This window comes from Monopterus albus, unplaced genomic scaffold (assembly GCF_001952655.1).
Source record: "Monopterus albus unplaced genomic scaffold, M_albus_1.0 scaffold66.1, whole genome shotgun sequence".
Classification (NCBI taxonomy): Eukaryota; Metazoa; Chordata; class Actinopteri; order Synbranchiformes; family Synbranchidae; genus Monopterus; species Monopterus albus.
In genome coordinates, this window is record NW_018127946.1 from 1705497 (window position 1) to 1726880 (window position 21384).

The 21384-nt window shown below is 42.4% G+C and overlaps 2 protein-coding genes and 1 long non-coding RNA gene across 3 annotated transcripts in view; 1 reads left to right on the forward strand and 2 right to left on the reverse strand.

Moving 5' to 3' along the window:
• mmp14b (matrix metallopeptidase 14b (membrane-inserted)) overlaps window positions 1–7008 on the reverse strand; it is a 13464-nt gene extending 6456 nt beyond the window's left edge. Inside the window, 1 exon segment of the mRNA XM_020604575.1 lies at window positions 6339–7008. Within this exon segment, the coding sequence (XP_020460231.1) occupies window positions 6339–6437 (99 nt within the window). The 5' untranslated portion in view covers window positions 6438–7008.
• A 1086-nt stretch (window positions 7009–8094) lies between these two features.
• Window positions 8095–15991, reverse strand: sall2 (spalt-like transcription factor 2). The gene is made up of 3 exons (XM_020604542.1): window positions 15631–15991; window positions 9898–13754; window positions 8095–9477 (listed from the first exon to the last, which is right to left on the reverse strand). Exons 1-3 carry the CDS (start codon window positions 15704–15706, stop codon window positions 9172–9174), a joined length of 4239 nt encoding a protein of 1412 aa, XP_020460198.1. The 5' UTR covers window positions 15707–15991; the 3' UTR covers window positions 8095–9171.
• Window positions 15992–17420: 1429 nt separating this feature from the next.
• On the forward strand, window positions 17421–21374 carry LOC109962649 (uncharacterized). Its single transcript, XR_002275289.1, has 3 exons — window positions 17421–18033; window positions 20253–20427; window positions 21342–21374. It is a non-coding gene; the product is annotated as an uncharacterized LOC109962649 (long non-coding RNA).
• The last annotated feature ends 10 nt before the right edge of the window (window positions 21375–21384 follow it).

Consider the following 21384-nt stretch of genomic DNA (forward strand, 5'->3'; position numbering starts at 1 on the left):
CACAGTGGCTATTGTGTGCGCTGTGCAACCGGGACCATTTTGATATGCTGCTGTGCACAGTGTTTTTGTCAGCTTCTGATGTGCTTTTAGGATGCGCTTGATACTTTGGATATAGCATGGGCTTGACTGATAAAGGTTACCTTTCAAAAATGGCTGACTTTACTGGGAAGGGGGACTTTTTTCTTGCTTTGGATAGTATGGTTTAAAAGCCATAGTTCTAGAGGCTGTAATGTATGTGAAGAGTAGGGGATTGAGAAAGAAAAGCAAGAAAGATAGGGAGTGTCCCAGAGTGAGACTCGGGCCTTGAGCAACCTCAGCCAATGTCTCCAGTCAAGCAGCAGCATCAGTCAGTAATTTAACTGGGAATTTCTTCCTAGACGCATCCAAACCTCAAAGTGAAGCTTTTCCCTCCACGTCCATGTCTCTGTCTTCGCCTCGTCACTCCACCACTTCTCCTCTCTTCTCCCTCATCCCTCTCTTGTGGAAAACCCAGAGTCTTAAGGGTAAATACTTATGGACAACCACACCCAGAGCTGCTCAGTTATTGCTATATAACCAATCTACTGCTAATATTTGGGAAATGCAAAGAAATCATGAAATCATGTTTAACTGTGTTGTTTCAGCATTTACGAATGTTAACACTCTGTTATAATTCTTTAGTATATTACTTGTGTGGTGTAGAAGAGAATTATCTATGTAGAGATACTGCTTGCAAACCAATGATGGTAAGATGATGTCAGGGGGTAGGACTGGATAAGTCTAACTTCTTCCTACTCCATTCAAGCATGTACTAGGTATAAGCAAATTGATATTGGATTAGCATTTGTTGGATATGTGTGAAATTATGTGTGTTGACATATCAAAGAATCTTACATGCTTGAAAGAATAAATAAATCAAATCAAATCCACTGAAATCAAATAGTGCTGACATAAATGATCTGTAGGTTTAAATCTACACTGTATGAAAAGCCTTGATGCTTATCCAGCATCATAGTCTGATATGGGCTGCAGTGAATAGCAGTTCTCGAGGCCCTTGAATGTCTAATCTCTCTTTCTCTGTCTGTCTTAGGGAGACATGGAGGCCTCAGTGTTTAGACTTCACCCCTGAATGAGCCCTTTCTGGTTCTGACTCACCCATGTAGCTCCAGTGGACACATAAAGACTGCCTGTTTGCCACTGTTACAGAACATCCACATAAGCAGGAAAAAGAGGAGCACAAGGAGGGAAAGATGGAGGTTAGTTAGATCTAGAGGTTGAGTGACTCCTTTTATTGATGTAGTTTCCTCTCCTGTACTTAAACATAAACTTTATCATCTCAGCGTTGGATGCAGTTCACCCTGAATACAAGAAAATGGATGTTTAATGCCTGATTGTACTTGGATTGAAATCATATTCTTCTCTTTTCCATTGATACTGTTTTCTTTCTTTCAAAATCCTACCTTGCTCAGCTCGGTCAAATGGCTGTTGTTGAATGACACTGAACACTTGTTTTAACTTAAAGGCTTCCACATCTCTTTCATGAGCTCCGTGATTTGACAAAGTCTTATTCACGATCACCGTGGGCTATGTTTGCCCACACTAATGGTCTGAGTAACTACAGCAGTAGCAGGAGATGACAGTCCCAGTTAATTTAATGTAGAGCAGTGGTACCCAGTGTTTTCTCATTTTACTGACAACCCATAATCTCAAATATTTATCCATTACGTTGATCAAACTCTTTCCGCTGTTTAGTCATTATTTTTTTTAAACTATTTTAACCATAACTTTTAGTTATTTCGCTTTATACACTGCTTGAAGCTAGCTATTTCAGCATTTGTCTATTACTTTCACCCATTTAACTATTTATTCATTAATAAAAAATAAAACTGCAGCTAAGTCAGTGTAACTCTGTGGTGTTGCTCCTAATGTTTGGAACTATTCAGCGTTCCCATGATCCGCTGTTACTGTAAAAGAAACAGTCCTTATAGAGTCAGTGGAGATGTCATCACACTAATTCTTAATCCACTCTGAGGCTAAATATTTCAGCCATTCCTCTAACTTATAGCAATGTCACATTTATCCATAACCATTTCACTTTTTTATATATTACTTTTAGCTCTTTCACCATTTATCCAACACTTAAACAAGCTATTTCAGGAGTTTATCCATTATTTTACTATTTATCTGCTACTTTATTCTAACTATTTTAACTGTTTTCCATGTATTTAAGCTATTTGAACAGTTGATGTATTACTTTATCTATTTTAATCATTTAATGTGTTTTTAGGTGATTAAATTTCTCGGCTTGCTTGCTAACTAGCTTCCCAGCATTCTCAGATCTTAGTGTTCACTTACAGTTGACTAAATATGAGGATTTCTTTAAAATTAAAATCATACTTTATATTTTTCTAAATTAGCTGAGCTACTCTACAGTCTTTCCAAATACCCCTGGCAACTCATTAAATCCTGGGGCACAGGACCGCTGGTCGAGAATCGCTGGTCTACAGTACTTGAATCTGCTGCATTTTGGTGTGAAAAGGCCATTTTTGTAATTTTTAACAGTGCAGCAAAGAGCAAAAGGACTTTTAGAAAGCCAAATCCAGGATTTTGAGGTCTAGTTCACAGCTTGCTCATATGCAGCGATGCGAGTTTATTGACTAATGGAGGAGCTTCAACAATCAAACAATGGTTGCTATGGATGTCAATAGGCAGAGCGCTCGTTTTACATAGGATGAGAAAGAGAAAGGGAGGGATTGAATTTCAGAAGTCAGTTGTTCCATTCTGTGAGGGCCAATGGAAAGAAACTCTGGTCAACATTGAAGGCAGTCCAGCTGAGGCATGCTGGATATACAGCACACACATCCACTCACCCTGTTCACAGAGCTGCAGTATTATGTCTGCTGTCATAAACTAGAAAATTATTGCCCCCACTTCACTAGCAACATCTTGTCATTGGCTGTTGCAGTGTATTTTTTGTGTGTGAGAGACAGAATTTTTTTTGTAGGTATATAGTTCATATGTTAAAACCAAACGTTTAGATTCTTTCTCACTGTATGAACATTTGCCCGAGGCAAATGCTGCATTTACGATGTGTGTGTGGTCTGGTATTACTCATGTTGTGGGGACAAAAAGCAAGTCCCCAAAATGTAAATCATTACATTTTACAGTGATGACTTAGTTTAAGGTGGTTAGGTGTTAGGCAAGTAGTGGTTAATGGTTAAGGTAAATCTCCAGGAAATGAATGTAAGTATAATGCCCCCTGAAGTGATGGAAACACAACTTGAGTGTGTGCATTTCCTCTCTATTAAAACAACCCCGCTTCAGCCAGCAGCACTAATCTGGTGACACAAATGTGAAAAACGTACATCTCCTCCAATGTCGTTTGGGCAAGAAGTTAATCTGGATTGTCTCTGGAAAAAAAAAAAAAACTAAGCAAAACAAAACTTCTCCAAGATTTGGCTCATTGCTTTCTTCCTTTATAAACAGGAAATGAGCTCATGAGTATTCCCTTATTTCCTGTAACACCTCCTATCTTTCCTGAGGGAGGCTGCCCTCAAGCCAGTCACTGCTGATCCCAAGGATGTGTCTTTGTCTGAAAACTACGCACCCTTTCTCCCTTCCTCTGAATGATTTATAAGACAACAAAATGGGACTGGTGTAAAGTTTCCGGCTTAACCAGTCTGAAGCCTTTTAAATCAATGCTTATTCTTGTTAGGAGCAGAAGGAAAGAAATATATTCATACAGGATGTGTGCATGACAGCTGGATAACGGCTTCATTTTCCAACTGTCCTTTTCCCAGATTGCATCAGTCCCATTGGTACAATGCCTTCCTTTCTGGTCATTAACAGCCTTTTCACTGTCCTGCCTGTCTCACTTACATCATCTCATTTCATGTCCATTTATCTTCCTCTGTAGTGAATAACCCCCGCTTGTAGCCATTTCTGTGTGCATGTGATTAAAAATAGATCAGTGCTCATGCAGTGTGGGAAAAGATGTATGTGCGTGTATCAGACAGGTGGCTGCAGTGAACCAAAAACCAACCTCCCAATTCCTGTCTCTGCCATAGAGCAGAGGAAATGACTTATACATTCTTATAACCCCTACCTGCTTATCTCACTAACACAGACCCACGGACCAACATACAACCACTCAGTTAAGTGTTAGTTAAAACACTGCTGCTGACTCGGTCATCCTACATATAGCGGAACTGTGCGCTCATACTGGTCCCTTGTGGGTTTATGGCGGTAGATGAGGTCACAAACATCTGATATTTCAGTAAAGAAAACAAAGAGACAGGAAACGGCGGTTTTGTAAAAGCACCAAATCAGTGAATCCCTACAAGTATAAGAAACTTTCCAGGCCACTTCAGGCCAAGCCTGTCCTTTGGTGCAAACGTCCACAGAAACATGATAGTATTTTTAGGACCTACCAGCACTTTCTGACCATAAAAATCGCATATGTATACATAAGTTATAGCTAAAAGTTCTTTCTCTTAAATAAATATAATCAACATGCTCCGTTTGGTGGATTCACCGCGCTGTTCTTGTTGATGGTGATGATTTACAGAGTTTCATTTTTAGGCTTCAGCAGCTGCACCTTTTGTTGATATTTTAAAAAGTGATTACACATTGTTTAAAGTGCCATTCAAGTCTACATGCTGTGTAGTTTGCCATATTACATATTGTGAACTTGTACCAGAATAGAAACCAAAAATATTCAGATCACTCCAAATTTAAATGAATCCATTCTTTTTGTTATGAGTTATGTTTAAATGATTTCTTGATCAAATACTGTTCCCACTTTTTAGGTTAGGAAGATATGGGTCACCAGTGGATTAAAAATGTGATGCACTGAGTGTTAACATGCCAAACTGTTGATTAAGAAAATTCCTTGAGATCTGCATCTCTAGTAACTACTGCTTTAGCCAATAGTCAGTAGTTAGATATACTGTATTCTTGTATGTTTCCCCGTACATGTATCACATAACAGAAATAGCTGTTAACATTTTACAGATAAAGATTGTATCAAAATGTATCACATTCTTTTATTTTTTTTAAACTGGAAATATAGGTCTTATGTACAGCCTCCACTGAATAACATTATGTAACATATATAATTGTTGTTTGGTGTTAGTTTAACACTTAAATGTGATCATAGGTTCCAGTCCTGTGTTTTCCATTATGGTCGTGGGGTGACTCTTCTGTTTACATTTTACAGATTGTGCCTTTACAGTCTAATGTAGGTCAGTGGAGTTCGGTTTTCTTCCACTGGCACAGCTGGAAATATAATTCATAGTCCATAGGTATGATTAAAGAGACATTTGTTACCACCGTGTGATCTAATAAAATCATTTAGGACTCTCTACAACATGGGCATGCATGCATATACACAGACCCTCAGACACTCACACACACATACAAACGGTATCTACAAATGACAGTGAAGGAAGGAAGTGTGTAGGAAAGACACGTCCTGCAACATTATCACAGGACGTTTTCTGCTAAATCGTCCCTTTTCTAAACCACTACTTGGTCCTGGTACTCCATCTTGGGGGTACTGAAAGAACTAGAGTTCAAACTACAGTAAGTGTTTTTCCACCACTGACCATGGCTGAGATGCTGTAGAACCTCTCACACTGTAAAACCCACCTCCCCTCAGTCCGCTCAGCCATAGCTCAGGACAGATGTCAACAATTACTGTACTGCTCCCCAGCCCTCTGAGTATAATTGCATCCAACCCTCCCCACCTCCATTCCTAGAAAAAATGCCTTTGTCTCTGCCCTGAACACAATACAAGCGCATGTATTGAGCTTGTATTTGCTTTTTCTCTTGCTCTCCTGATTTTGCCCTCTCAGCATTCAGTGTTTTCATGAGCGCTCTCATCATTATGGGCTGCTTCCTTGAACCCAGGGTCAAAACCCTTCCCATATCCCTGTGCCAACAACAGGCAACTGTTGAAATGATCATGCAAATGTGTATAAAGGTCATATATGTAACCAGTAAATAATTGCAGTGAAACATTTTTTTCAAGTTGGAAATGTACATATGTATGTAGAATAAATCAATATATCACAGTTACTCATTATTTGCACAGTTTTACATTTCTCCTAAATGTTACCATTACTTCTTTGTTCCTGATTTTATTATCCTAGTTTTCACTTTGCTTTGCTCTTGAACTTTAGATGTATTTATCTGGCTTTATTCCTCAAGTCTGGATGTATTAATATGACTTTTATATTTCTATTCTGCGTTTATTTATCTGACTGGTATTAATGTATTGCAGATGTATTGCAGATGTATTTACCTGGCTTTAATTTTGAATTCAGAACTAACTTTTCGCATATGGTTTTATTCCTCACCTCTGGATTGATCTGTCGCTCCGTCGGTTCCTGTGCGCTCAGCTCCCACACCGCTGCCAGCAGCAGCAATCGGACAAGCGATTTCAGCACTGGTGCCATTACTTGACTCTCCAAAAACAGTTAAACGCAGATAGATTTCTGTGCAACACTAAGTGCAATACTTGGTATTTGTCAAAACATTATCTTAACAACAGGGATCCCCAAACGTATGTCCAGGCGCAAGCGATATCGACTTAGCGGAAAGCACAAAACGCTTCCAGAGGATTATGCAACAGCACGTCTCCGCAACTTATTACTCGAGTTAAATAAAACGGGAAGAGTACTTGTCCAGTCTGTGCATTCTTCTCACGTCTAGGCAAATTTTAACCAAATTATCGGAAGTTACTTGTAGCAGGAAGTCTGAAAAGGGGGGCTGTGCCTATTTTATGTCCAAGTTAGGTTTGCGCTTTGCTCCAGATGCTGCAGCCGACTTTGTTTTCGTGAAGCAGTCCAACTCCTCGCTGTTCTCTCTTCCCTATCCTCCACTTCTCTTATTTTGATCCCCTATGCGCTTCCCTCTCTCCCCGCTGCAGACGTGGTAGTTTGATACTCCACGGAGACCCTTAGATGGAAAGTAGGAGCTTGTAATCCTCCCCCTCTTAAATCACCCGGCCCTCTAACGTTCAGGGCTGGAATCAACTTGTTGACCTTGGCTTAAACCTGGCACGGTTAGACAGTGATTACATGCCTTAGTCCTCCCTAAAATGCACGACGCTGTACTATCAACAGAGAATAGCGTGCAAACACTGGATTGATCAATTCTTTAGAAAATTACGAAATAAAGTGAACTCATATTTGAAGTTTCTATAGGAATATTTTAAAAAATGTGGTAATTCTGGTATTAACCCATAGTTATCTGGTCCAATGAGTATAATTATGACGTTTAAAATAACCAGATTCCATCAAGTTAAAGATCCGTTTCTATAACCTCAGAAACGTTTTTGCACTTAACACTTTCTTCTCAGGCCAAAGGCAATAGACAAATATTACTGAACTACTGTTCACATAGTGTAAGGACTTAAACAAGGCTGACTGTCCGTTTATTTCTGCCTTCCGGTGTCTTTTGCACACGCAAACATAATCTTAATAACACTAATTCTTAAACAGTGATGCACAAACAAACATACGGTATATTACATGCAGTGTCAAACTGTTTAAAAAGGGGGATTGCGCCCCCTAATGTTCACATTGCACATACATTTAAACAACTACATGAGACATACAACCTCCCACAGTACATCCATGCTTCATATTGGCCTTGGATTCTGTTGTTTTTCTGCTTTCTCTAAGTAGAAAGGTCTTTGTAATCTTTTAAAGTAGTGTCAGTGTGGTCAGTGATCATAATTCTTGACTGCTGTGCATGTTGTGGCATGCATTTTTATGGCAATGGCAACTATAGACTTGACTTATCCTGCAGTGCTGGCCATGGAAAGTCAGCTGGCCTCCTTCATTCCCCTCAAACCTGGCTGATGTGACACAAGACAAGCAGCTTTGATTGTCTTGGCAGGGAGCAGTGGCATGTGACTGCTTGGGATCATGGCATCTACAGTCAGAGACACAAATGTCTACAAGCATTCATACATGCTATTCTTATGCCAAACAATACGTCAGTCCACCAAGTTACAATATTTGTAGTGTAAAATTCTCCCAAACGAGACTGAGCAAGTTTTTTTCCAAATTGGCTTTTAATATGGAAATACTGAAAGTACAGCTTACAACAAACAGACATAGACTTATGATATTTATAGTGACATAAAGTTTTAGTAACTTTAGTAACTGAAAAAGTTACAGATAGTACTTTAGGACCAAACAACAATAATAATAATATTCACAAAAATGAAGGTCAAAGGTCACACAAAAGACCATGTCCTCACAGAGTTTTTACGAACACTGCAGCTGTGCTTCTGGTTTGACAGGACAATATAGTGAAAAAGCCACAATGACGTGTGTGAGTAGTTTATCTCAACCACAAAAGAGGGGACAAAAGACTATATTCCCCACAGAAAAACATTCATATTGTTGGCCTTCCTTCCACTTACAAAGAAAAATTTAGTTTTGCTTACCTAATGTCCTCTTTTATATCAGTGTCTCTGAAGCAGTCTTCTAGGTATGAAACAGAAATAGGTTGTAGCACTTGCAAAGAAATTTTCTTTTGGTTAGCTTGAGCCTCCTTTGGTGCCAGTTGGATCAGTTTTGGTACATGGCACACCACAATGAGTACCTAAATGTTTATGAAGTTTTATTAATTATTTTAAGCTATTCTTTTAGTATACTTTGTGTCAGTCATTGCAGTAATAACAGATTAGTGCTAAACCTGACCCATTTGAAACTGCTGGTAAGTTCAAACAAACACCGTAAATTATTTGACCCAGCTCTAGTATGAAACATCAATATGACAGAAATAATCTTTCCCCATATCCAAATATAGATATTGTTGTTGTTGTTGTTGTTGTTTTGTTTTTGTTTTTTTGTTAGAAATGTGCTTCAAACTATTAAGGCATACTTTTTGTCACTTTTTAACAAATCCAGCAATAACTGGACTCACTTTGTTACTTCTTGAATATTTTTATCTTTATTTGTACAATAACTCTATTTTTAACACAACAAGGCCAAGTGGATTGACTCACATTTTTTTACATACAAACATACAGTATTACTCTGACTATCCAACTGACAGGCTACTTGAAATAGGTTAAGGAAGCAGTGATACATAAAAGTCCATCGAGTTTCACCAAAAGGTAAACAGTGATTGAAAACATTAGGAATATCATCCAGCCAATCAAACTGACAAGAGTTATGACCCTTCTTCCTCATCTTCTTCTTCGGGAACTCTTGGATCCACCTGAGGTCGAACAGATGAGTTTGCTGACCGTGTCAACTCATCCTCTCCTTGACTTCCAGCAGTTGGGTCATCAGTTGGCTCAGCACTGGTGTTAAGGAAGGCTTGGTACTGGTTCCAAAAGCCTGCTGAGCTCCTGGTGGCAGGAATGTTCAAGGACGTCATAGATGTAGAAGATGGAAGTTGATCAGTGGAGGAACGACTACTCCGGGCTGATGGGCGTGATGTCTTGGTTACCACACCATGATGTTTCATGTGCCCCTGGGGATGAATAGAATTTGTTAGTATATTTAATCATACTTAGGGTTATTCTAGGTATTCTAGGTATAACCACCGAACATACCCAAAATAATGCAGTATACAGTGAACTCCATGGGTAGTTTATTCTGACATATGACTGGAACATGTAGCTGGAACATGTAGGTTTTTATTTTAGGGTGCATAAAAAACTAATACTGAACTAATATTTCAACACAGTATGAGTGATCTTCAGGTTTCACGATAAAGATGCTCATTATAGTGAAGTATTAGTCCTGAATTGCAGGATACAGTACAGCACTAAAGCTGTAAGATATTTTTTAAGCCTGAAAAAAACTGTGTATTATAACAATTATGCTGCTAACATATCCACACATGTCCTCAATGGACATTATTTTTATACCTCACATATTTTCCCCTCACCTTCAGTCCGCTGCGGCTAGCATACTCTTTTCCACACTCAGCACAGCAATAGGTCTTCTTCTCAGGACGTGACATTGGAGAGGGGAGAGTTGGGGCAAGGTTGTTGGGGACAGAAGCATATTGCACTTCACTTGGAGCCAATCCACTAATCTTAACGCCTTCCACCTGATCTTCCCTCCCATATGAACCAAAATGAAATCTCTGACGCGTCTCCCTTACAAAAGAGGCTGCTCTCTGTGATGTGCCCCTTACTTCAGCCCCAGCAGTATCTGTAATCTCCAAAGTGGTTGTCATTTTGGGGTCCTCATCAGACACAGTTGCTTGGTCTTGCTTTGGTGGTGCTGGTGGAGTAGACTCATCTTTGTTTTCTTCCATGGGTTCTGGTGATTGTGGCTTTGGTGAGGCTGAGTCTGATTCTAAGGTTGGCGTTGCTTTAACATTAGGAAGATCTTGACTGATAAGGGGATTAGAGGAGGTACATGGACAGGTGTATGCAAAGGGAGCCCCAAGGGCAGCTGTGCTTTGTAAGTCCTCCATGCCATGGAAGGCATCACAGGAGGTAGATGCTACATCCTCTCCACAGTCCACTATCATAGCATTAGATGACACAGTGGTTTTGGTTGGCGAGGGAGTGGCTTTAGGAGCATAGGAATCAGCAGTGGCTTGTTGTTCTATTTGGCTGTCTTTGTCAACTGGGGAAGCTTGGTCTTTCTCCTGGGAGGCTGACAAGGCACTGACACAAAGGATAGGGGGCTCTGCACTGCTGAGTGGTGGAGTTTGTGTAGTGGGATTCATGAAGGGGTCGGGGCTAAGGTTGGAGGGAGGAATAAGGTCTGGGCTAGAGGACATAGACTTGCTGAGATTTTTGGTGAAATCAACCAATTTCATATTACTAGAGACAGGAACCAAACCAGCTGATGGAGTTTGCAATTGTGAGCCTAGGGCTGGGCTTTTATCTAGGCCAGGTAGAGGAGGTGTTTTATCAGAAACAGTATTTGGGTCAGTTGACTGAGACTGTGACAAAGGTTTGGGATTAGAATCAGTTGGCATCTCCTGTGCAGAATCCTCTATGCCATCTGAGGGCAACTGTCCACCAAGGTGCATACGAATGTGGTGCTGGAGCACTAGGGCATTGGTGAATTTGCGCTGGCACAATGGGCAGGAGTTCTGGACACGTGCATTGGGTGGTCGAGCATGGTGGGTGGCCAGATGTGACCGCAGGCTGCCTTTGGTAGAGAAGGATCGTCCACATATCTTACATGGAAAAGGGCGCTCTCCAAGGTGCGTAGCCTGGTGCAAACGCAGTGCTCTGGGACAGCTCAGCACCCGTAGACACACCCCACACTGATTAGTTGTCAGGTTACCAGCTGGACCTGTAATGCTCAGTGTTGGTAGCATGCCTCCCACCATGGCACTTGCTGCATTGGAACTCATGCCTAGGGCAGCAACCATCTCACGAGTGAAGTTTGAAACAGAAGTAGTGACAAGAGTAGAAGATGGTGGGGACGTCATGACATATGTAGTAGAAGTGTTGGCATTTGTGAAACGACTGTTGCCTGCACAGGCTGAAGAGGTAGTGGTACCGCTGGATAACATCTCCAGAATAGAGGTGGAAGTAGAAGAAGATGTCCATGGAGAAGAAGAGCAGGGAGGCACCTTCTCTAGCTTCTCCACCAGTCTCTGCAGCTTGGAGGTTTCAGATGTAGGAGTGGAGGTAGCCATGGAGGATGGCAGGGATGATGAAGCAGTGGTGGGTAGACCTGGGACTTTAGGATAAGAAGAAAAAGGGAAAGAAAGCTGAGAAAGGCTGGAAGAAACAAGTTGGTGGGATCCTGGAGTAGAGGGTAGCGGAGTACGTAGCAAGCTCAAGGCTGGATGGTTGTAGAGGGATGAGTGAGCAGCAGGGGTGGTGGAAGGAGTGGAGACAGATGGGAAAAGAAGCTTAGGCAGGTGGGCTAGCTGAGAATAAGCTGTGGATGAAAGCATTGGGGCATGAGGGGGAGTGTTTTCATCAAAGTGCTGCTGCTTGGCACCCTTGAATAACCCTGTGATAGTGGAAGACGAAGGCAAGGAAGGGTTCGAGAGGAGGGAGGTAGCCAGGGAAGAGGTGGAGGCTGAAGTGCAGGAGGCTGAGTAGGATGAGCCGGAGGTGACAGAAGCTGCAGCAGCCACAGCTGCAGCCCTATTGAGCTGCAAGAGAGAGTGTGAAATCAATGCTAGATCCACAGTAGGGGGCAGGGGCAGGGTAGACGGGGTACATCCTCCAGAGGCCCCCAGAGAAAAGCTGGTACTAGTGACACCGGTGTCCAAATTATTTGCACATGTTTCATCCTCAGGTTTATTTTTTCGCTTCTTCTGTATCATATTCATGCCACTGCTACTACTGCTGCTGCTGCTCATGGTTTGTCCCATATCTGATCCCCCACTGGCCCCTAATGCTACCCCAAACAAAGAAGGTGGTAGGAGTGAAAGTGAGAGCTCTGGGTTTTGCTCACGATGGCGCAAGAAATGTACCTTGAGATTGCCTCTTGTGGTGAAGCGGCTGAAGCAAACTGGACACTGGTAGGGTCGTTCCCCTGTATGTGAGCGTAGATGTATTTGCAAGGCAGAATCACTGCTGAACATTTTTCCACAGAAGCGGCAAGCATGCTGGAGGCGGCCAGTAGAGGCGGAACTGGGTGACGGAGACAAATCTTCTCCTACAGAGACAGACTGCAGAGCATGCTGGGAGTTTGGGACAATAGAAATTGAAGTGGGGAGGGAAGAGTTTAGAAAGGACAGGTCACTGTTCCCACTCACTGAAGTGGTATTTGAAGATTTCTCATGAAGATAACGGTTGGGCAGAGCTAAAGACAGGGCTAGTGGATAGGTGGAGGAAGCCATGGAGATGGCAGTAGAGGAAGAGGTGGAGGGAGTTGATGATTGAGAGCCCACCCTTAGATAACCAGGAGCCCCTGCAGTCATTCCTGACCCTTCCATCTGGGGCTTGTGGGGCTGCAGGATTTGAGACAAAGAACTGCTTGGCTTTGTGGGTTTGTTGGCTGGCTGAGAGGGGAGCAGGGAGGAGAAACATGTCAGGAGAGGAGCCACAGAAGTGGAAGTCTGAGGTGCTGTTGGCTGAGTTGTTGGGCTGGCTGCTCTCTTGCTGCCTTCCAGGCAGAGCTGAGGCAGGGAAGGCAGAAGATGCTGGGATGGTGTGTCTATGGTATAGGAGGCTCCACCAAGTCGTAGCACCTGTCTACAGATCTCCTCTGTTATTTGCATCTGGTGGATCTGCCTTTGCTGCAACACTCGCAGCTCCTCCAGGATCAGAGCAATGCTTAACTGTGTTCTAGAGGGAGCCGATGAGGCTGACGTCACTCCTGGGCTGGGAGTGGGAGTAACAGGACTTGGGGGGCCTTCAGGCACACGGCTGGGGCTTCCAGGGTGTGGTGGGGGGCATAGGGAGGCAGAGGATGATGAGGAGGAAGAAGAGGTGGTGGTGGTGGCTGACAGCCCCAGCTTGGGAGAGGCCATGAGTACACCTCGGGGTGGGTGGATGAGTGCACTTGCAGAAGATGTGGGACTACAACCAGGCAACTGAAGGGCAAGTGGATGTTGAGCTTGGGAAGAGACTAAAGAGTAAGGGAAGTCAGATGAGAAGGAAGGTTGTGTGTCTTTGAGGGGCTGGTGGGAGGGCTGACTCGGTGAACAGGACAGCAGTGGGCCTTCAGTGGGTGGAGAGAAGGTCTGAGAGCCCTTGAAAGATGAATAGAGAGCAAGGGGCTGCTGGGAGCTTTGAGAAGCAGAAGATGGAGAGCCCAAGGCAGATTCCAGGATAAATGGAAAAGAGTGTGACTTCACTGCCAAGTGATCATCTAGGGAAATTGAAAGGAAAAATGTAAATATATGTTCATTATCATTTAATGTAACAAAGTCATCACAATTTACATAATGTTACAAGCCTTTTTGTAAGATACTTTTTCTTTAATGATTTTAAGTAATAACCCATGTTTCATGGAACTTACAGTAATAACAGTGTAGCAAACAAAATCTAGCAATGAGAAGGTCTAGGATGTTATTTACTTGACGTCTAGGAAATGGAAGAATTTGGGTTCTAAGAGATGATTTAACCTCTAAATTTAATTCCCACCACCTTATCATGATTTTCCCTCTTTGTCCTTTCTATCCTCATCAGCTGCCACCTCCTCTCCTGTTGCCACACACACTCCTGCATATGGTAGGTGAACATATGTGCACATACAAACACAGATTCCACTGGTCCTCAGGAATACTCTACTCACACATAGAGGAAACTACCTTGTTTCCAGGGCAACACACACAAGACAATGGACTTTACCCCAATAAAGCCACATCCACACACTGAGACACTCTTCCATCGCTGCCTCTCTCTCTCTTTCTTTCTTCTTCCATTCATTCTGTTTTTCTTTCATCTCCTTAAGTGCCCTTCCCCCAGTAACCCAACAGGGTGTTAAGGTCCTGGTTGGGTACTGGACACTGCACAGGGTGCCTGGTTGGCTGGTATACTTGACCTTAAACACACCGGGGTCACATTCCTGATATGGTTTAGGGCCAGGGAGAGGAAGAGAGGTGGCATGTAAAGAAAATAAACAGCCCCAAAGACAGACATGATGATTCACAGACCATCAACAAGCTAACCAATCCCCTGAAAAGAATAGAGGGACAGAGGTGAAAGCACACACGCACACACACAATATACCTGTCCATGTGCCACAAAAAGGGACACTGTGCATACACTTTGTATGCACAAGGTTGCTTGTGCATACGCAAACACATACACAAGTTACTGCTGTTTGCTTGAAGGATACGATTTTAGATCGCAGTGTGGCCTCTATTCCTGTAACTGGAGGGGACAGACAGACACAAATACACTTATTCACACACACCCTGTTGCATACACACTTCTTCATGGGTATGTTAACGCTTCAGTGCTGAAGCAACAAAGCAGAAAGGGGACAATGTGGTCTAATGCTATTACAATAAGAACACCTTAAACAGTGTCTCATAAAGCTCCATTTTCCTTGGCCTTCTCATCCTTTTGCTTCTACCAAACCTGTTCTTGCTTTTTGTGGAACACATTTTTAAAGTTGCTTTATCCGTTTTCCCCCACAATTATTTCTCTATGTATTTCCTGTATATCCCAGTATTGTGGGTGGTGTCTTTGAAACTGGCAGTGAGGACACGGGGAGACATTTGGCTTTTTCAGGGAACAGAAAGCAGCAACTGCAGCTGCAAAAAATTAATTAAAAACTGTAGGCCAATAATTTCAACATGACTGGGTTTCTGAGCATGCAAGTAGAATATGCACCTAAATATTGCCTCCCATACAAATGAACCCAAACAGTTTAATAATGGTGGTAAGACTCAACTTATAAAAGATGATTAAGATTAAATTGTTACATCTTAATCAACAAATGAAAAACAAGTCAACAAACCCTTGAAGTTAACACTTCTTTTGAAATTCCAAAACTGCTATTTCCTATATGAGGTTGAACAGGTCGCCCTAGGGCAAAATTTACAATCCAGTACAAAGTGTTAAAGCATATGTTACAGTGACAGAAGATATACTATAAGATACAAGAACTAGCACAAATGATGAGGGAAAGGTGACTTCTTTGAGGTCTATACTTCCCATCCATTGTGTGACCCCACTGACTCCTACTGTGAACACTGGATAACCAGTATACTTCTGTTATATGGGCTATTTCTCACCATGCTCAAGTATCCGACAGGCACCGAGGGTCAGGCTCATAAACTGCTGCAGCCGTTTCTGTTTCCGACGGGACATACTTCTGCAGGATGGGACCGATGCAGGGGCGCATTGGCCAACACACAACTTTTATTCTGTCTCCCTGCACACTGAAAAAGTAGGTATCTAAAATTACTTCAAGGGGGAAAAAAATGAAGAAAAACTAAAGTATAATCTCTAAAACTATGACACTAAATTCTCCGGGTGGGTAGGTCCACGTTGGTGGCATTGTGGTGCAGAGGGGAAAAAAAAACAGAACTAAAGTGCAAAAGAGGCGTTTGTGACAGTTTCTGTCACCAAGTCTCCCTTTTCTCAAAGATCACCGTTGGCCCTCCTCTTCTCCACACACACACACACACACACACACACACACACACACACACACACACACACATCTCTCTTTCTACACAACTTACTTGTTCTACTTGTTCCTCCACTACTTTGCATTCAAATGGCGAGTGAACGCTTGTTTTTTGAGCCAAGAGTCTGCTGCCCCTTTTTAGTAAGCCCTCATATATTGACGCTGAAGTTCATCACATAATGGCGCTTGCCTGGATTTTCTGTTACTTATGCGTCTATAAAGCTCACTGATGTGCGTCTGTCTGTGCGTAACGGAGGGTAACTGTGGGCGCCCAAGCCAAAGCCAGCTCAATTGAATGATTTTTTTGCTTTAAATATATATTACATTAAACAGTACATATAGTGTCTCGGGTGATCTCGTCGCATATGCACGCACACAGTCTGTTCGAGGTGTGCGTTATGTGTGAGATTTAACGATGCTCTAAAGCAGGCTCCTGTCTGAGCTCAGTAAGCAGAGTGGCTGAAATGAGGTGGAATTTGCAACAATGGCGTTGAGGGAACACAGCTGAGTGAACATCACCCTCTCGGAGCCTCTCTAACACATAAGGCCACTGACTGCAGGCACAATGCTCCCTTTTCACCCTCATCCCGACTGCTTACCACGTGGAGAGAGGTAGCTTAATGAAAGAAAGACACAGACAGAGTGAGTGGGGCGAGGGTCATTTTTCAGCCAGGCCCTGTGACACCCCCTCCCCCTCCACCTCCCCTCTGTCTCTCTGGGGCTTGAGCAGAATAATAAAATGCACCCAAGGTTTGATGTCAAGTCTGAATGATATTGCTCTACAATGCTGTTGTGAAATTCCGAGTGTGAATGATTTAGAATTGGTCGTCCTCTGTTGGCCAGTGGAATTCCAATGCTTTAATATAACAGTGTAACACCAAACTTCATTTCTCTGGTGTGGGCCTGTGGACACTTGTCTATGTAAACCGAACAGTGATTTCGGAACAATATCAAATCATATGAAACAAAACCATGAAGATAAAAACATGCGCGTCATTGCGTAATATATCATTTTTTTGTCAAAGTCGTGATAAATGGTTGTTATTAAACAGTCAAAACGGAGAATATCGTTGCTTTTTTTTAAAACCAGAGCTCTTTTGTGCCAACAACGCATTTGTATTTTCGTGCCAGCTTGCCAACATGATCGCCTACGTTACGGTCAGACGTTTATTATACTGTTATTTGGAAACAAGCGTAAAATACGGCGGTGAGATGCGCGTCCCCGCTACTGTACAGCGACCTGTTGCACGCCACGCGCGCTCCCCATCATAACAAGTTATGATTCATAAAATATTATGACTTCTCCAAAAAACTGCCCCGGATGTGCATTTCCCCCACAGGCCGCTCGTCGTCGACACAACCCTTTCAAATATAACACAAAAACAACTTACCATGTTTGCAAAACGATGATTTTTGGCAGCGATATTGTATAATGACGGGGGTAACAAGCTCAGAAGCTTATGCTGAGTAAGATCGGCTCCGTCTCTCAGCCGGGACACTGGCGCAGCATTTGCCTATTCACTCCCAGGGATGCGCAGTCGGACAGCCGCATTTTTTTTTCAATTATTTATCTCCGTCGCAATTCACGTTTCTTTCTCTTATGACAAAGGGTTATTGTGCCTGTATGTATTTACTCATAGTCCAGTGGCAGCAGAAGAAGCAGGGGCGGTGCGGATAGCTCTACTCGCTGCCGGGGAGGATTATTTTTCTTGACCGTGCGTGCTGCTCTTCCTCTTCTCTTTGTAGCCTGTTAGTCGGGCCTGCTCCTGTCCGGCCTGTCTGCGCTCTCTGCGGTACTGTCTGTCTGTCTGTCTGTCTGGTGAGCAGGCTACTTGTCTGTCTCCCTGTCTCTTATAATTAATGGCCTTCGCCTCCAGACGGTCCTCTGGGAAACAGTGACCACGGTTACCTCCACATTGGCTCTCAGTGTGCATGCCACATTGGAGTGCAGGCCCGGGAACACACAGGGCTGCTTCAGTCGGACGGTGATTGAACATTTGCACAGGTGTGCAGGACTGTGGCTACCAAAATTGTTATAAAAATAACAGTTTTTAAAAAAATATTTGAATAACAATTTTCATGTTTATTTTCAGTGATAAAACATTTAGTTTTAAAGATGAAAAACATGAATTGTCCTCTCATTACAGCGCATGGGTTTGTGATTTATAATGTAAGGAAGCAAATAGAGGTCAGGACTATCTGAAAGTCAAAGTTACCCTATTGTCTTCACAACCATATTTTGGTCATATAAGGAGAAAATATACTGAAAATATATAGAATGGCATGTAGTGTATTTGTAACTAGCATTCCTTCTGAATGGCTCGCCATGTTCAGCAGCTCATTATTGTACAGTGAGTAGCTTCTTTTAAAGACCCCATAGCACATAGTGGTTGTTAATTCATCCCCTGTAGTGATAGACTGTGGTGCCTCCTCCTCTACTGAACTATGGTGTGTGTGTTTTAGAGTTTTACCATATTTTGTGCAGGAGTCAGTAGTTTGTAGCACAATAAGACCAGCACACCACTTAATTTGTGAGCTAATGATGGTGCTGGTTGTGAACATCTTGTTGCTTGGGCAATTTTCCAACTTAACACTGTTTTTATTACCATGATATTGATTGGACATGTCCTGTCAACTCACAACCTTGTCTTCTGCTACACTATTGTGGGTTATGTCCACTAGGTGTCTCTCAGAGACAAAAATTAGAGGCATGTTGCAGGAGTTATAAATGCTGCAAGGTGCTACAGTACCTGATCATTTAAATAAGACTAACCACACAAGTGGTTAAAGGAGGCACACATAATGCACACACTTTAAAAACAAAGTGCTACCAAAAATACAGAAAATAAGCCAAGACAGTGTCTTCATACTGTACCTTTGCATACTTTTACTTGTCTTTACTTGGTTTCACCAGTGTGTCACCGTTCTTATTAGTCTGTGTACTTATTATCAGCTCCTATAAACACTTAAGTGTTTGGTGCCACAAAGATATTTGTGCAGCATTGTTGTTATATTTGGAAAATCATTGTTTAATACACGTGTTGTTGTTGGTCTTGATTCAAGCTGCTCTGGTACTCATGGCATTCTGGACTTCGACCTTTCTTACTGGGTAACTGGATAACTGTACTGATTAAAACAGCAGTTTGGGCTGGTTTTCTAAAGGCGATTGTCCACCTGATAGTCTTCCTGTGAGATAGGTCCCCATCTAAGAACTAGTCTGACAGAAAGAGAAATAGATGATTCGTTCTCAGCCATAATACAAGAGAGAAATTTCTCTCTTTGATGCAGTTTCCTTTTTAAATTACTTATGAACCCATCTTATAAACCCATCTCTCTCATGGAAGCATAAAATTATGCTCTTTCCACTGCTACCAGGAACTGTGCCGTACCTATACCATACCGGTATAAAACCACTCATGCCTAGGCTGAAGCTGGGCTGAATAGTGTGATATCTGGCCCTACTCAGGTCCCACAGCGTGCTACTCTGCCCCCAACACGGCCATCTACATCACTACATTCTGAGTGGCAGAGAGAAAACTTGAGCAACAGGAGGTATCTCAGCTAAAGAAAGAGACCTGCCCACTTAAAAAAGAGAGAAAGAAAGGAGATGGCAGCCCATTATTTTTGTCAAATTCCTGTTTGCTCTGCTGTGCAGCTACTGTTGATGTCTGCCCGGGCTGATAGCTGGGCATCTGGCCTGAGTACGGGGCATTTACTGGTAGCAGTGAAAGATGTTAGTCTGTCCTAAAACACTTTGACCTCCATCGGAGGTGTTTTGCAGTGGAGTAATGCTTCCTCTGTGTCTCTTCCTAAAGAAAATGAAGATTAAAGAGTCTATTAGGGAGCTCTGGTCAAAACACCAAACACATCCCTCATGGTCTTCTGAGGCATTGTCACATTTAAAAAAGCGGTAAAGTGGGTGTGGCTCAGGAGGTAGAGCGGTCGTCCCCTAATTGGAAAGTCAGTGGGTCAATTCCCTGTCCTCTCTAGGCTACATGTCAAAGTGTTTCTGGGCAAGACGCTGAACCCCAAAGTGCTCCAGATAGCCAAAGCAGCACCTTGCAGGTACAGTGCCACCATCGGTGTGTCTGTGTGAGTTGGCGCTGCAGATGGCTGCCTCAGTTTTGTACCGGAGAAAAATTCCTTGTGTGTGTAAAATACATGCCCAACACCAGACTCAGAACCCTCAAAATCTCCTCCTTTTCTGTGTTTTGTGTCCCATAGGCCTTCCACGTGTGAAGCGAGCCACAAGAAATGGGGCATGAAGGAAGCAGGTGACAGAGAACAGCCATAAGGAGACCCTGATATGGATCAAGAAGACATAATCTAGAAGGGAGTAGGCCAGTGAAGTAAAGGAGCAGGGGAGATATGAGATAATATACAAAACAAGGCTGAGCAGGTGATGCAGAAAAACTAAGTGTGAATAGTAACCACATGTATTAATATTTCATTTGGCAACACAAAAGAAATCTTGTATTTTTTAATTTTTGCCCAAACAGTCAAAGGTTAAACCCGCACATACTGTAGCTATGGATGCTAACACTTACATGCTTGTACACAGTGATCTTTTGTGCATCACAGTGTCATTTTAAAACATGCACAATATATATTATAACATTTTTGTTATATAACTGCACAAAATAATGCAGTTCATCTTGATGGAGCAGTCAACTAGATAATCGAGTATTGGTTTTCTATATATACTGTTTCCCTTAAGTGGTGGGTCCTACACTTCTCCTCCACAATGTTTCTGTGACCAACAGAAAGGCGTCCAGGTCTAGAAGTGCACAGGGAGGGTCTGTAGAAAATATAGAAAATAGAAAACAGCACAACATGGCAACATTTTCTACAGACCAAAAATGTATGGGCTGGCACTACAGCGTTTGGGCCTGTCTAAATGGCCACATGATGAATTTAGCCATGCTAGTGATGTGGCTCTGTGTATGGCAATAATCTTCAATCAATAGTCCACCTTTTTGGTCTACTGCAATACCTTCTGACCAAATACCTACAAAACTACTGACATTTCCATTAGCTTTGGCTATACTTTATGTTTAGTGGTAGTTAGCTGAAAACAGCCTTCTCTTAAAACAGTGTTGCTTCACAATAAAACAATGTGAGTTGCTGAACAGACCCATAAGTTCGAAGGCTCATCAGATGTTAAAAACACTGCATAGTAGTTTATAATATCACTGCCACAGGATTTTACAATTCTGAAAAGTGATCACACAAGCAATATTTTAATCTTTTTTAGCAGACTGATCAGAAAGTAAATGGCCTTATACTTGTATAGCGCTTTTCTATGTGTTACAGCACACTCAAAGCGCTTTCACACTATTTGGCCAGTCACCCATTG

What these genes read in the sequence shown, in the direction of transcription:
- sall2 (XM_020604542.1), bottom strand. Translation starts at nt 15,706, where the DNA reads ATGTCCCGTCGGAAACAGAAACGGCTGCAGCAGTTTATGAGCCTGACC. An exon ending in CTGTCGGATACTTGAGCATG is followed by an intron (nt 13,755 to 15,630) that starts GTGAGAAATAGC and finishes CAATTTCCCTAG; the next exon opens with ATGATCACTTGGCAGTGAAG. An exon ending in CTAGCCGCAGCGGACTGAAG is followed by an intron (nt 9,478 to 9,897) that starts GTGAGGGGAAAA and finishes ATTCATCCCCAG; the next exon opens with GGGCACATGAAACATCATGG.